The sequence below is a fragment of the Ipomoea nil genome, unplaced genomic scaffold (genome assembly GCF_001879475.1).
Source record: "Ipomoea nil cultivar Tokyo-kokei standard unplaced genomic scaffold, Asagao_1.1 scaffold1509, whole genome shotgun sequence".
Lineage (NCBI taxonomy): Eukaryota > Viridiplantae > Streptophyta > Magnoliopsida > Solanales > Convolvulaceae > Ipomoea > Ipomoea nil.
In genome coordinates this window covers 3,286,199-3,301,103 of record NW_017617937.1, presented here as the reverse complement: position 1 = coordinate 3,301,103, position 14,905 = coordinate 3,286,199, and the positions used below count along the sequence as shown (strand labels likewise).

General features: G+C 36.8%; 2 protein-coding genes across 6 annotated transcripts; both read left to right on the top strand.

Moving 5' to 3' along the window:
* Positions 1-803: 803 nt before the first annotated feature.
* On the top strand, positions 804-9,610 carry LOC109188864 (serine/threonine-protein kinase TIO). 2 transcript variants are annotated; one of them, XM_019339499.1, is made up of 25 exons: positions 804-922; positions 1,161-1,198; positions 1,262-1,281; positions 1,322-1,433; positions 1,539-1,613; positions 1,913-2,005; positions 2,185-2,259; positions 2,403-2,495; positions 2,605-2,668; positions 2,781-2,865; positions 3,401-3,473; positions 3,553-3,621; positions 3,717-3,797; positions 3,909-4,011; positions 4,106-4,234; positions 4,843-4,981; positions 5,182-5,353; positions 5,600-5,698; positions 5,776-6,324; positions 6,907-8,046; positions 8,196-8,429; positions 8,508-8,651; positions 8,738-8,818; positions 8,917-9,105; positions 9,220-9,610. In XM_019339499.1, exons 4-25 carry the CDS (start codon positions 1,338-1,340, stop codon positions 9,463-9,465), a joined length of 4,029 nt encoding a protein of 1,342 aa, XP_019195044.1. In that variant the 5' UTR covers positions 804-922; positions 1,161-1,198; positions 1,262-1,281; positions 1,322-1,337; the 3' UTR covers positions 9,466-9,610. The 2 variants fall into 2 exon arrangements, with proteins under 2 accessions (XP_019195044.1, XP_019195043.1); XM_019339498.1 differs by lacking the exons at positions 1,161-1,198; positions 1,262-1,281 and having other exon boundaries at positions 1,335-1,433; positions 4,085-4,234.
* Positions 9,611-10,053: 443 nt separating this feature from the next.
* On the top strand, positions 10,054-14,641 carry LOC109188866 (uncharacterized protein At1g51745). 4 transcript variants are annotated; one of them, XM_019339504.1, is made up of 4 exons: positions 10,769-10,859; positions 10,998-11,052; positions 11,469-12,442; positions 13,064-14,641. In XM_019339504.1, exons 3-4 carry the CDS (start codon positions 11,563-11,565, stop codon positions 14,170-14,172), a joined length of 1,989 nt encoding a protein of 662 aa, XP_019195049.1. In that variant the 5' UTR covers positions 10,769-10,859; positions 10,998-11,052; positions 11,469-11,562; the 3' UTR covers positions 14,173-14,641. The 4 variants fall into 4 exon arrangements, with proteins under 4 accessions (XP_019195048.1, XP_019195050.1, XP_019195047.1 ...); XM_019339503.1 differs by lacking the exon at positions 10,998-11,052 and having other exon boundaries at positions 10,054-10,859; positions 13,067-14,641; XM_019339505.1 differs by lacking the exons at positions 10,769-10,859; positions 10,998-11,052 and adding an exon at positions 10,061-10,451.
* The last annotated feature ends 264 nt before the right edge of the window (positions 14,642-14,905 follow it).

The following is a 14,905-nucleotide window of genomic DNA, read 5'->3' as shown; positions in this document are numbered from 1 at the left end:
TGAAGCCCAAAAACTGTTAAATTACCTGCTATCACATGTCATTAGGGATCCGGCCACCCTTAGACAACATTTTAGGCAAAAAGTGATCGGCGACTGTCAAACGATGGCCGGTCACGAAGAATGCGATCACTGTGTCACTTTTTTGCCTGAAATTTTATTAAATTTTTTTAAAAATAATTTTTAACATGACACATTTATATAATAATTGATTTCATAATTTTACAGTTATATGTTTCACTTATCAATTAGTCCAAATCTTTACATTTTATATATGCATAAACAAACTTTGCAGCCAAGTAGCTTGTAACTCTATAACACCTCTGTGACTTTTTCAAATAGAAGGTCATAGATTTAATTCAAGATGGACAATTTGATTTTTGTGTTTCAATATAAATATGTATCTTTATTTTTCATGTTACAATTCATGCAAAATACTTGTATAAATTAATTTAAAATTTAAATGACTTGCTATAAATTTCAACGTTTTTAAAATTGTATTTTCTCTATAAAAATTATTCATCCCCTACAATTCATGTCATAAATAAAATGTGTCATATAAAGTTACAATATAGCTACAATATTAGATGGATTATTTTGTAATTGTTAATGTTAATTAAATCTATAGTTGTGTTATTGTAAAAAAAAAAATCTATAATTGTGTTATTCCCCTTTCAATCAATAATCAATAATCAATAATAATATTAAAAGTTTAAAATTTAAATATATATTGTTAATTTATTATAGGCTTCATTTTTTAATTGAAAATTCACTTAAATGTCTCCCGGGCGGGAAAAGGCGATTCAAATCCAAAGCCATCACTCATCTCCATCAGAGTATACTCTCTCTCTCTACCTTGTTACCGCCTTCGACATTCAAACGCCATTTCTTCAATCTCCTGCTACTGTGCGAGTTCCTTACTAAGGTAATCATCAATCGCTACACATAAACTCATTAATCATCAACATCTATAGCACCACTTCTGAGAGGACAGCTCACATTTGCTATGATTTCATTCATTTTGTTTGTTTTTATTTTTTTTATTTAAATGTTTAATCGCGATATATCTTCTTTTTGTTTTTGTTTTTACTGATGAATCCACTGTTTCGCTGTGTTTCGACTGTCGATATATATGCTTTTATAAATTTATTTTATTGATTTAGTTTCGGATCCATTGGGGAGAGGAAGATCTTAAGCCGAGGTATGATTAAAACGTGTTTTATTTTGTTGATGAAGGATTTATTATAACTTTATATTTAATTAGGTTGAAGAGTGAAATTGCGTCTATATGATTGTGTTCAAGTGAATTAATATAATAATATTCTCCCTTGACGCAGAACATGGGGGTTGGGGTTGAAAATTACCACGTAATAGAGCTTGTGGGGGAGGGATCTTTTGGGAAGGTCTACAGAGGGAGGCGAAAGTATACAGGCCGGGTAATTTTTCCTTGCTACAGTGTTATTGTTACTCCACACTTTAGTTGTAAATTGGTTGTAGGTTTTTCTCAATTCGCACTGCTGAAAATGGGTGTTATTTTTTAGACTGTTGCAATGAAATTTATCCCTAAACACGGCAAAAGTGAGAAGGATATTCACAACCTGAGGCAGGAAATTGAGGTATTCCATATTGCAATGTATTTTGAGTATTATTTTGGTCATTTTGACAACAAGTAAGCATGGTTTGAAGGCATACAGTAATGGTGTGATAGCTGAATTATGTATGTCAGAATACAGGAACATGTTACTGATGATTCTTGTGGAAGTTGTTACTTGTCGGATTTTAGTCTTTTGGTTTGATTAAGTTTGCTACTTTGAATCTCATTTCTATGTCGGAAATGATTGTTTCAATCTTCTGGCTACTTGTTTAAGTATTCTACTTTATGCTTGAGTTCATACAAGTGATTCAATTGCTGCAGATTCTCAGAAAGTTGAAGCATGAAAATATAATTGAGATGCTCGATTCTTTTGAAAGTCCACAAGAGTTCTGTGTTGTCACAGAGTTTGCACAAGTAATTGGCGTCCTCTCTCTCTCTCTAAAAAGTTCATACATATCATTTCCACTAGTTATATTTGCACAGATGCATATCCTTATGTTTCATGCTAAAAAATGACTTCTAGAGTTCTAGGATAGGTGCCAGAATGTTCTTTAGACAAGATGATAATTTGACATGTTTTATTGTATATCCAGGGTGAACTTTTTGAAGTTCTTGAAGATGACAAGTGCCTCCCTGAAGAACAAGTCCAAGCAATTGCTAAACAGCTGGTATCTGGCTCAGATTGGGATTTAAGTTTTAGCCTTGGTTTAGGATGCTAAACTACATATTCATGCATCTTCTCAGGGTTATTAATGCTTTAGTTCTTGCAACTATTTTATTGTTTAATAGAGCTTTCTCTTATTACTTTTAGGTGAGAGCATTGTACTATTTACACTCGAACCGCATTATTCATCGTGATATGAAGCCTCAAAATATTCTTATTTGTTCTGGATCTGTTGTTAAGGTGAGTTGATTTTCATTATTTCTTGATGAGTTAATACTTATTCTCTTTGGTATATTTAGTAAATGAGACCATTTTTTTTACTTCTTCTATTTGTCCTTAATTTGAACAGCTTTGTGATTTTGGTTTTGCACGAGCTATGTCCACAAACACAGTTGTCTTACGATCCATAAAAGGTGAAGTTTGGGTCATGAATACATGATTGCATTGTTTTTCTCTGGCTGTTACTGGGCATTATTTGTTATTCTCCAGTTGTTCCATGATTCTTTATTGCTGAACTTGTTGTAGGCACTCCTTTGTACATGGCTCCAGAGTTGGTACGAGAACAACCTTACAACCACACTGCTGATTTGTGGTCTCTTGGCGTTATATTGTATGCAATGTTTCCCTGATAAAATTTGATGGTTATCATTACACCAACTATTCTTACACAGCATGAAGCCAAGCAGCTTGCTTATTGAGAACAAAATTGCTCTGATGTATTATTGGCGCTATTTCTTTTTTAAAATTTTGCTTAGTGTTCCTTGAATTATTATATTATTCTCATGTGATTACTGCAAAATCAAACATGTTAGCTATTATCCTTTCATTTTGTTGGTAGTGCTTGCTTTTCCTCCATTCTCAAATGTGTATGCTATTTGTAAATAGGAGATTCAACTACAACTTCTTATCTGGGATAAGCATACGTATAGTATCTGTCCTACAACTGACCTGTGACCATTTTCCTGCATTAGGGATAGACTCACATATAAAATAACAGTGTTAAAAGGAATACAATTTTTACCATTATTGCTCAAGTCCATACAAACACATTTAATTATAGCAATGGCTTTGTTTTCATGCTCTACTGGCATTTCTTTCTTGCCAATTTGTTTCACCTTTTGATTGCATTACATAATTTTTGGCAGGTATGAGCTTTTTGTAGGCCAGCCTCCATTTTATACAAATTCAGTGTATGCCCTTGTCCGACACATAATCAAGGTAGCTAACCTTTTCTGACTCATCAAATTTACATATAAAGAAGCATATTAGTAATTTAATTTTGGTTGTTACTTTTCAGGATCCAGTTAAATATCCAGATAACATGTCCTCAAATTTTAAAAGTTTCCTTAAGGGGCTGCTTAACAAGGTATCTTCTAAAGAAAGCTGGCATAACTATGACAATTGACAAGGCTTCTCTTCTAGTAACATTTAAGTAATTTAATTGTTGAAACCACAACACAGGTACCTCAGAATAGACTTACTTGGCCTGCTCTTCTTGAGCATCCATTTGTTAAAGAAATTAATGAGTATGCAGATGCTGGGGTAATTACTTTCTTGGTTCATACAAGCTACTTTTTTTTTTTTTTTAATAATAAATTTGTATTATCCAGTTTCCTAATTTATTTAGTGTGATGCTAACTTGCCAATTTCCAGGAGATTCATGCTCCTGAAGCTACTGCTGCTAGGGGTAATGGTGCAACTTGTAGGGGTGATGGAAACATCCAATCAACTGGAATGAATCTTGCAACTCCTGAAAGTAAGATCTCTGTTGAATAGGTATAGTCACTGAGGTTTTCTTAATCTATTAATCTCAATGGATCTACTTGTTGGCAAAAACCATTTTTATGCAGCAAGTGGAAATGGAAACGTTGGGAGCCTTCAGGGTGATGTCTATCCGAACTCTCCAGATGTGGCAATTGCCAATTCTTCACCAAAGAATGAGCCCCCAGGTTCAAATCCTTATGACGCTGTACAGTCAGGTGAATTGCTTTGTTCTTCCTCTGTCCTGAAATGCTCCTAGGATTTAGCTTTTGCTGCATGTTAACATAAAGATAAAATCCATAGATGTTTTCCATTTTTACTCCAACTACTTTTGGTAATTATTTATTATTTTGTGTACCAAACACAGGACTCCCATGCTTTCCTAAACTTATATGACATACTAAGTTGGCATAGTATTTGGTTTGAAAATATAATCTACAAAGACATAGCATAGGAAGTACTAAACTCCTGGGAACTGGTAATATGGTATATGAATATGAATTAACTACTTCTTTCTCTCTATTCTTGTCCCTTGCAAGTTATTTCCGCTCTTTCTTTACTGAGATCTTGTCATGTGTTGATAGTGTTAACAACTATTTTCCACCAAGAATTGACATGATTGAAATCTCTCACTTGTAGAGTTGGAAACTTCGTGTGTTAGTTTTGTTAAAATTAGGAAACTACACAATATTTTGGGAAGACGAAAATATAAAGAAAGGTAAATTGGGATTGGGATAAAGGGAGTATTAGAAACTACTTACAGGTTTCACTTCACACATTTTGGTGATGCTATACTATAGTTCTCTATCTTGTATCGTTGTTTTAGGTTGCCAGATCTTGGATCGCTTGGAAAACAACTCCCGGACAGTTAAGGGTGCAAAAATGATTGGTCAAGATAATGAAGCATTGTCAGCTATTTTACTTCCACTAAAAAGTTGGTGCAACAGATCTACAGATTTGTGCCGGTAAATGTTCTAAGTGACACATTGCATATTATTTGAATACTCTGTAATATTTCAGTATGATTGGTTAATTTTTTATGTACGTAATAAAAATAAATCAAATGATGTGCAAGTAATTAACATTTCTTATTTTTGGTAATTGTAAACTTAGCTTTAGATATACTTTTATTACTTTGTGACTTAGCCATTAATGCTTTGCTCAGGGACGAAGACATTGTGACATCAAACCAGTCTCTGAGAATTCTTTTGAACTTGGTTGCAGCTGGGGCTATCAACTCAAGTGGGATTCTTGATGAAATCATATGTGAACTTTTTGCCTTCACTTCTTCTATCATTAAACTAAGATCTCCTGATGGTATTGAATTGGTGACTAAGGTACTTCAAACAGACACTCCTGTAAAATAAAACAAAGGAACATAGAATGATATAATAGAAAAGAGGCCTGGATAGGGGTTTCTGCCCTCACACACTATAAATTTGAACTTCTTTTTATTCCTATTAAATTGGATATGATATGTAGCTTCAAATATTGTGTACAGCGATGCATTTTACTTGTATAACTACCTCTATTTTCTGAAACTATGGTTCTTTTGAGTGATGTTTATTTTCTGTGTAATGCAGAGTTTTTCAGTTACTAAAAGGTTCTTAGATATCTCCGGAGGTATCATTTCAGGATCATACTTCAGGCACTTTACAACACTGGTTGACTTGTATTCACAGGTTGGCTTTTTATATGAAGATTTGATGGAAATTATTTTAACTTGCTCTGAAGTTTGAACTATTATTCTAATCTTCAGGTCCTTAAGTGCCTGGATGATACTTCTGGAAGAGCTGCGTTTGAGTCTACTGGTTGTATTACAGTCATGTTATCTCGTGTGGCTCAGGCTCTTAAAGTTTCTTCTGCAAGATTGGCACCTGATGTGATTAGTAACCCTTCAGTAGTGAATGAAATTGTCAAAGAGTTTTTACTCCATGCTCAATCTTCTGTCCTAACAGACCTTTTGTGCTCATGCCTAGCAACTTCAGGCTCAAGTCTCATATCTGGTTCTTCAAATTTATTGCGAGCTGCTTGTGAAGCCTGCAGGGCTTTGTGGGCACTAGTGGATGCATTTGAAACACTTTCAGTGAAAGAAAAAGGCCATTCATTTCCACTTAACTCTTTGAGGACACTTTCTCTGCATCGACTGGAAATTGATGATGACAAACAAGGCTCTTTGCTTGTAAAAGATTCAACGAAAATCATTGACGCAGTGACAAAAGCATTTCTGAGGTCCAAACCAATACAAGTTTCTCTTTGTTATTGCCTGCATCAACGCGTTGAGGTTTCCTTATGTGCCACAATACAGGTATCTATTTCAGTATTTCTCTCTAATTTTTGACAATTCCACACTTCTTTATATTGCATTTATGCTAGTTAGCATCATAAGTAGTTTCTATGTTTCTTAATAAATAGGCCTCATTTTAGAGATTAATATCAATCTCAGTCCTACTTATTGTAATCATTCTTCTTGAAAATTATGAATCGCTGTGAATAGTTTAAATTCTGTTAAACTTGGATTGATAAATAGCAAACTCTGTTTAGTAAAGTTCTTGCATGTTGGTCGCATGCATATTTTTATAGAATTTAGAGCAGATAGCACATCATTTTCAAGCTTCAAATGGGAAAGGTGGTAAAACTAAAAATTTATGATACCACGTTTCAGTGCCAAGTTTCAACAAGTGTAATTTAGTGAACCTTCCTTTCTCTCCTTTTTCTTCCAAATGCAATTGTGTTTTTAAAAGTTGGGACTTATTCTGAAAGTGGAAGTTGATCTCTTAAGATGGTAAAATATGCATTAAGTAATCTGTATTATTCCATAGTGTCATATCCTAGCACAGTTTCTTCTTACGACAAATCAAAAGAATAATATGATATACTACTTTTTCAGCTTATAATGCGGTGCTGCTTGCATAGTGGAGTTGTTGCTAATGTTCTTTGTGGTCTACCAAGCTCTCTCCCTGTTACTACTGTTGTTAGTGGAGGAGGGGATGGTACTATCATTTCAGAGATCTTCTCGATATTATCTTTTTGTAAGGAAGCATCTGGTGAAGTTCCAAAGTTCAAGCTAAATAATCCAGGGATCTTGGTTCTGCATTCATGCCTTCTCATTGCGACCATTGCACAATCTTTGAAGCTCTCTGGAAGAAATTCTGCATTATTTATGCTCACAACATCTTCCAAGAAACAACAGTCACGAATCTCTGTTCTTGCCCACCATTTCTCATCTGATGCACAGTTATCATGTCAACCTCACTGTGCATCGGCGATGCTAGCTCTTGCATCCATTCTGTCTCTTGAGACTGGCAGTTCTGTAGGAACTTCTATATCTGACCTTGCTGTGCCTCTAATCCCTCGAACGGCCAAGCTATGTGACTACCTTAAGGCTTCACCTGTAGAAAAAGATGGAATAAACTCGGATATGTTTAATCAGATGTTCTCATATTGGCATGGTTTAAGAGATGGATGCATCGGATTGTTGGAATCACGACTAAAATCTGGAGGACCTTTAGCAGTGCAGCAGTCATGTGGAAGTGGCATTCCACAAATTCTTATTGATTTGTTAACAAGTAACCTTTCAGAAATCTCTTCTCAAGGGCCTGATTTCTCAAAAGATCAAATTGGTTTGTCACCAATTGGGGTTGTTTGGAGCATTTCTTCAATATGTCTATGCCTTTTTGGTGGAGTAACAACCTTTCGACAGATATTGCTAAAGATGGAGCATGCCAAGGCCATATCTGATTTGATATCTGACTCACATCTTAAGCTTGTTAGAAACTGGAGTGGCCCTGGTGGAGGGAAGGATGGTGCTAGAGAGACAATAAATGCAGTAATTGATCTCTTGGCATTTCCTTTTGTGGCTATTCAGAATGTTCAGAATGCTCAAGGCTTGCCATCTGCTACAGCTTCTGTGAACAGCGGATTTCTCCTTAATATGGGATCACCTGGTGCAAGAGTTTGTCCTGAAGACAAAGACATGGTGAAAGCCATAGAAACACACATGGGAAAGTATATCCAAATCCTACTGGAGGTCAGCCTTACTCTTATTCCCCAATTGGAGCTCACTTTATACATACATTCATCATTCTTACTATTGCCCATAAGCATCATTTGTATTTGCACCAATTTGAGTACAGCTTCTCACCAACGCTTGATAGCTTTGTCCTGTGTTTGTTGCAGGTAGGAGTTCCAGGCATTATCCTTGGGTGTTTGGAACATATGGAGCTGAAAGACATTGGAAAGCCTATTGCATTTCTTGCCAAAATGGTGTCTCACCGGCCCCTTGCTGTACAACTTCTAGGTAAAGGTCTCTTGGATCCGAGGAGAATGAAGCGTTTGCTCGATGGTTCATGCCCCAGAGAAGTCATAGTCGATGTTCTCATGATTGTTTCAGATTTAGCTCGCATGGACAAGGTACTAAGTTTAATTCTTGGTTGTTTCTTAGAGACCTAGAACTTCTCTTATTAGTTTGATTTCCAAATATGCATCCAGGTTTTCTATGAATACATCGATGCAGCAGATATAGTGGAATTTCTCAAGGAATTTTTGACCCACGAAGATCCCAATGTTCGTGCAAAGGCATGCAGTGCCATTGGGAATATGTGTCGGCATAGCTCCTATTTCTATGATGTACTGGTAAGACAACAATCAATGAGAATTTTGCCTTGCGCTGTACGTTCTTTGATTTTTTTGCCAAACATTAATGGTTTGACTTATTGTAGGGAAAACATCAAATCATTAGTCTCCTCATAGACAGATGCGCTGATTCTGACAAAAGAACACAGAAATTTGCTTGCTTTGCCGTGAGTTCTCATTGTTCTATTAGATTAGATGTTTTTAACAATTCAACTTTCCTTAACTCATTGATAACAAAAACGAGTATATTTTCCTTTCCATTTAGATTGGCAATGCTGCCTATCATAGTGACTTGTTGTACGATGAGTTGAGACGAGCAATACCTCAGCTTTCTTATTTACTTCTTTCGGCTGAGGAGGACAAAACCAAGGCTAATGCTGCTGGTGCACTCAGCAATCTTGTCCGCAACTCCAACAAGCTCTGCGAAGACATCATCTCCAAAGGAGCCATGCAGGTGAATTATATATATACCCAATAAGTGTTTTCATATCCTATACAATTAGGTCTTCATTTTGAATTGTACCTGGTACAAATTGGTGTAGTGTTGATTGGTATTTTTAATTTGCAGGCTCTACTGAAGTTGGTAGCAGATTACTCAGTCCTAGCGCTTAATCCAAGCAGAAGGGATTCTTTGCATGAGTCGCCTCTAAAGATTGCGCTTTTCTCATTGGCAAAAATGTGTGCTCATCCGCCTTGCAGACACTTCCTCCGTTCATCAGAGTTGTTCCCAGTGATTAGGCAGCTTCAGCAGTCACCAGAATCAACAATTGGAAATTATGCCTCTGTGATTGTCAGAAAAGCTGCAGAAGCTTAGATTAGTAGTCAAGTAGCTAATGCAAAACTTAGATTGGAAGTGTTCTTGTATTCGAACAAACAGAATATTTTAGTAAATATATTCATCATCTACAAGTAATGGTCTTCTCACACCATTATGTTGTTGGTTCATGTTTTGTCTTTTATGATATAGCTCCTCCATTTAAAGCTCACACATTTGGTTAATCAAAAGTGAAAATGTTAATTGGATTTGGAAGAGGTGATGAAATTAAGGACTCATGGTCTGGTAAAGTGTTGCTACACGAGTTTTTAATTAATTTTTGAACGAATAAGGATTGAACAGTTTCTGTTATTGATCGCGTTCCAAATAAATGACTAATCTATTCAATTTAGATGCTTTGATTCTTGACTTATAAAAAATGTTATTATATAAAATAAATTGTTTTACATGTTTTACTTGAAGTGTTGAAGGAGTAAAAAAATTGCTTGAGTTAGGTTTGAATATTAAACAATGACTCAATGAGAAATACAACTTCGAACAGTTGTAATTGAACCAAACATGTACGTTTCTTGATTTATTTAAGCCTTTCTTTACATTCATTTATGTGCTTGCTTTATTGTAGGCCCCAAGGCAAGCCAAGCCGTACCGGAGGGTTTTAGGCCACGCTCTCACGCGTTGCGTGCTGCACACACAACTGGTAAGTTTTACTCCGCCCCGTTAATCAGTGAGTCAACACCGGCGATTCTTCAGATTCTCACTCGATCAAAATTCACGCATTTCAACCCTAATTTGCTTTCCATTCTCAAATCCTACACCCGATCGATCCCTGTAATTTCTCACCAAAATCCCTAGATATGTATTTCCCCCAATTCTGAATGGAAACCCTAACCCTAGCCCCAATCTGTACACTCCGATCTTCCAAACCTGCCTTTCTGCAAATCCATTTCACTCTCTTCTTTTCCGGAGGCTGATCAATCAAATGCCCTAAATCATCTTTCCTTTGATCATCTACAGTGTTTGTATTTGTGAGCTCTCTTTACATATTTTTTCCCCTTTTCCGCGTATATTATTTTTCAATTGCGTTATATAAGTTTCGGGGAAAATATTTACTGAAGATAGTAAAGTGATAGTGATACCTGTATTTTAGCAGTATATATAAGTATATAGTATATACAGACATATACTTCTGGATTGTAATTTTTTTTTAATAGAGGGAGAGTGCGTGTGTGAGTGTGGTGGGAAGAGATGGGAAGCTCGGAAACGGAACAAGGAATGGTTGATTGTGGAGTTGGGAGTATTGTTTGGGTCCGGAGGCGAAATGGGTCATGGTGGCCGGGTAAAATTCTGGGGCCTGATGAGCTTTCTGCTTCTCATGTGATGTCTCCGCGATCAGGAACTCCAGTCAAGCTTCTTGGGAGGGAAGATGCCAGTGTGTAAGTCTGTTTTTACTTAACTTCTCTCTTTGTTGAAATTTCTTTTGAAATTGTGAATCAAATAGAACAAGTGTTGGAAGTTACACTTACTGATGTGCATTTTGATTGTGGTGAACTTCCACATGCTTTAATTTACAGGTGCTCATTTTTGCCCTATGGGAGGATAGATACTTCAGTAGACACATTGTGTTCTGTAAAGACATCTTTCAATTTTCTTAATCGAATTGCCGGGTTTTAGATAATTATGCTTTGATTAAGTAGGAAAGTTTTTAATGCTGGAGAACCTCGTAGGAGAAGGGAGAAAAGGGGGAGAAGTTTGTTATGTCTATAGTATACTTAAGAATACTATCACACTTAATGTCATAAACATCGTAATTAGGCTGAGAATTGAATAAGAAGGGTTGAGCTAAAGCTCATTTTGATGGATCAATTGACTGTGCTAATAGCCTAATATATGAATTTGCTTTTATTGGAAAGTAAACTGTTGTTCACTAACAGTTTTAATATTTATGAAGTAACGCTTTCTATGAAGAAAGAAAGTGTGCTATTAATTTTTGGCTCCTTTGGGTTATACTTCATTGTGACATCTCTTGCTGTGTTGTTTTCTAGGGATTGGTATAATTTGGAGAAGTCAAAGCGTGTGAAGTCATTTAGATGTGGTGAGTTTGATGATTGTATTGAGCGGGCTGAAGCTTCTCTAGGTATGCCTCCAAAGAAAAGGGAGAAATATGCACGTCGCGAAGATGCCATACTTCATGCTCTTGAGCTTGAGAGGGAACTAGTTGGTAAAAAATATGGGAAAATAAGTTATTCATCGAACAATAAAATTGATAAATCATCTGATAACACTGTGACAAGAGAGGCAGTGGCATCACCAAAACAGTCTGAAAATCAAAATGGAGAGGAGTTTCACATGAAATCCCAACAAGCTTTTGAGAGAGATGGTCTCACCCTTAAGGATGATAGTAGAGTTGACATTTTGTGTGTAGATAGAGCCCAAAAGGGGAACCAGCTAAGCAGGGACAATGATAATTCCAGTGTACCTTCTAGGATGAGAGATTTGCAGGATTTTGGTCTTAGCTCAGCCCCTGCAGAGGATGAGCTTCCTGTTTCTACAAATGGTGCCTCCAAACCTCTCCCTGATAGCAATATTCTTTTTGATGGGAGTCCTAAAGCAGAAGTGAATGCAGATAGAGAGAGTTTGTTAGCTGAGGAAACTCCTGCCAAGAGGCATGATAAACGCCGTCCTCTTGCTCAAGTATTGCAGACTAGTGAAAAATTTCCAGTTTCTTACCTTCAGCGAGATGAGAGTTCTGGTTTTATGTCTGCTTTAGGAGATGAGCAGGCAGGAGGAGGCCATGCAAAAAAAGCAAGGTATACTTACCTGGCAACTGAATCTGGAGATCATTTTAGTGGTAAGATTAATCTCCCCTCTCAGATTGAGATATCAACTCCAAAGTTGGAAGGAAATGCTGGTTCATGTGAAGAGAACCCTTCTGTATCTACAGAATATACTGAAACTGATTCTCATGATAGTGACTCTCAAGAATCGGATACAGATGATGATATGGCTACACTTTCAGGTATAAGTTGACTTATTTCTTTTTCTATTCAGATGCTTTCACAGTTTTGCATGAGTGTCCATGTATATACCCGAATCAAAAGAATATCTGCCAAAAGATGATTTGAAATGCATTCCCCCCCCCCCCCCCCCCCCCCCCCCCCCCCCCAATTAAGCAGCTGGGCTTGTAGCCTAGTGCTTATTTACTGGCTGCTTGGTCATGGAATCATGGATTCAGTTCCTTGAAACAACCTCTCTGATAAAGAGAGTTAAATCCTGAATAGTCTCCGTTCAATCCTGCATGAAAAGTGAGCCATTTGCCCTAAGGCTGATATTTTATTTCCTATGTGATTGTCAGTATATAGTTCGTGTTTGTGCATAACTCTTTTAACTGAACAAGGCTTTCAGTCTTCTCGTTTTTAAGGCTGTGACAACTTGAGTACTTTTCTTTGTTTTGATGATAAATTATGCTGATGAACTCGATTCGAAGCTATACAAGCATTTTAACTTTTGATTTTTTAAAAACAAAATTGTGTGCTTTTCACTAGACATATATTGCAATATAAGAAAATGGCACTATGCTATATGTTAGCATGCTTGTTTTCCTTTTTCTCTTCTGACTTTTGTTTACTTAACAATACAGAAGGTGCTGCATCCATAGAATTACAACCTAAATATTTGGGAAGATCTGAAGCACCAGCTGAACATCGAAGCACAAGTAGTGAAGAGCTTGATGACTTGTCAGGAGCTGTTTCACATCCTTTTCTCAATGACACTGTCTCTGCTGGTGTTGGGGTCTCAAAATGGCAACTTAAAGGGAAAAGGAATAATCGGAATCTTGTTAAGAGGTCTCTGGATGCATTTGAGGCAAATCATTTTAGAACAGCCAGTTACATGATTGTCCCTCCAGATAAGGGTAGTGGTGGTAGTGAAGCTACTTCATTCATAAAATCAACGGTGCCAATGGCTGGCTATGGGTCTAGAGTTGTAGGCAATGCCAGCCGGAGGGGGGACTTGCCTACAATTGACCGGCATGTAACTAAAGGATACTGGGGTGACTCTGGTGAGAACCTTGATACTATGTGTAATTATCATCATCTTGGTGGCCAGACAATGTTAGTAGATGTGGAGTTGAAAGTCCAAGCAAGCTACCATAGGCAGCGAGTGCCTATGATTTCATTAATGAGTAAGATAAATGGACAGGCAATAATAGGGCATCCCATCCAAATTGAAGCTCTAGAAAATGGTGCCTCACAAAACTTCTTGGGTGCACTTGATGTTTTTCCAGAAACATTGAGTAATGACACCTCCCTCCAACCTGTGTGGAGGACTGCTCGAAGGACAGCTGGTGTTCGAGTTCCACGACCAAATATATCATCAGGATTGGATGGAACTGAAAGTAGCAAGCATCCCCTAGCTGCTGAGGGAGACCGAAATGTTCGCAGAGACAGTTCAGATGGTTTTGGTCAAAAGCCAAGCATGATGAGGAAGAACACATCCCGCCCTCCAGTGGTGAAGACTTTCTCTAGAAAGACACCAAAGAGAATCAGCTTGTCTTCTAATCAGAAGATAAGAACTCTTTCATCAATTTCATCACAACAGAAGCAGAGCGGTGATCTGAAACGTAGCTCCAACATATTTCAAGTGGATGGGATAATGAAACAAGATACTGTGCCCACAGTCATAGCTTGTATCCCAGTGAAGCTAGTATTCAGTAGGTTAAACGAGGAGTTGGTGGGTCGGCCAAAATAAGGACCATTGGTGCTGAAACAAGGCAATAAGATATAATTGTAAATTGTAACTTGTAATCAATGAGCAATAATCTTTATAACTGATAATGCACCACCCATCTATTGCTAGGGTCTTTTTTTTAATCCAGGCAGTGTGGTCCAGAATCTGTGTTATCCCTTCTGAACAGCATGAAAGATGGCAGGTTGCTAGGTCTGAAGAACATATACAGGATCTTTGCATGATTGTACATTGGTTTATAGTTTTGATGTTGTGTTAGCACAAAAAAAAATGCATTTATGCACAAAAGAGATACAGTGTTTAAGATAATAGGATATGGATGTAAATTCTATTTCAGATCAATCCATTTTGTAGACAGCTGTTTCTTGACCTTCATCTTAAGGCAATATTGTATCACTATCTTAAGGCAATATTGTATCACTCTTTCTGCTGAAGACTGTTTTACTTAAATATTTGTTGTTGGTTATGATGTTACATCATGCACTACTTCTATCTTTACAATTTTCTTAGCAGAAACATTTTAATGCCACTGTCAAAGTTCTAAGCCTTTACGATTAACCCTTTATTTCCGCCACTCATCCTAAAAAATAAAAAGAAATCTCCAATTACAACATTCAAATCACATTCAACCTTCGCATTATCCATAATGGGAACAATTTTTGCATTGAAATCAATTAACTTTTTTAGGCGATCGTTCATTTCACACTTTTATGAATATGACACATTTTTTTAGTGT

Bases quoted from the DNA above. Each gene is read 5' to 3' on its own strand.
- LOC109188864 (XM_019339498.1), top strand. From the start codon at position 1,338: ATGGGGGTTGGGGTTGAAAATTACCACGTAATAGAGCTTGTGGGGGAG. The intron at 6,325-6,906 runs GTATCTATTTCA...CTACTTTTTCAG, and splicing joins CCTTATGTGCCACAATACAG to CTTATAATGCGGTGCTGCTT. The intron at 8,819-8,916 runs GTGAGTTCTCAT...CTTTCCATTTAG, and splicing joins AGAAATTTGCTTGCTTTGCC to ATTGGCAATGCTGCCTATCA.
- LOC109188866 (XM_019339502.1), top strand. From the start codon at position 10,672: ATGGGAAGCTCGGAAACGGAACAAGGAATGGTTGATTGTGGAGTTGGG. The intron at 10,860-11,468 runs GTAAGTCTGTTT...GTTGTTTTCTAG, and splicing joins GGGAGGGAAGATGCCAGTGT to GGATTGGTATAATTTGGAGA. The intron at 12,443-13,063 runs GTATAAGTTGAC...TTAACAATACAG, and splicing joins TGATATGGCTACACTTTCAG to AAGGTGCTGCATCCATAGAA.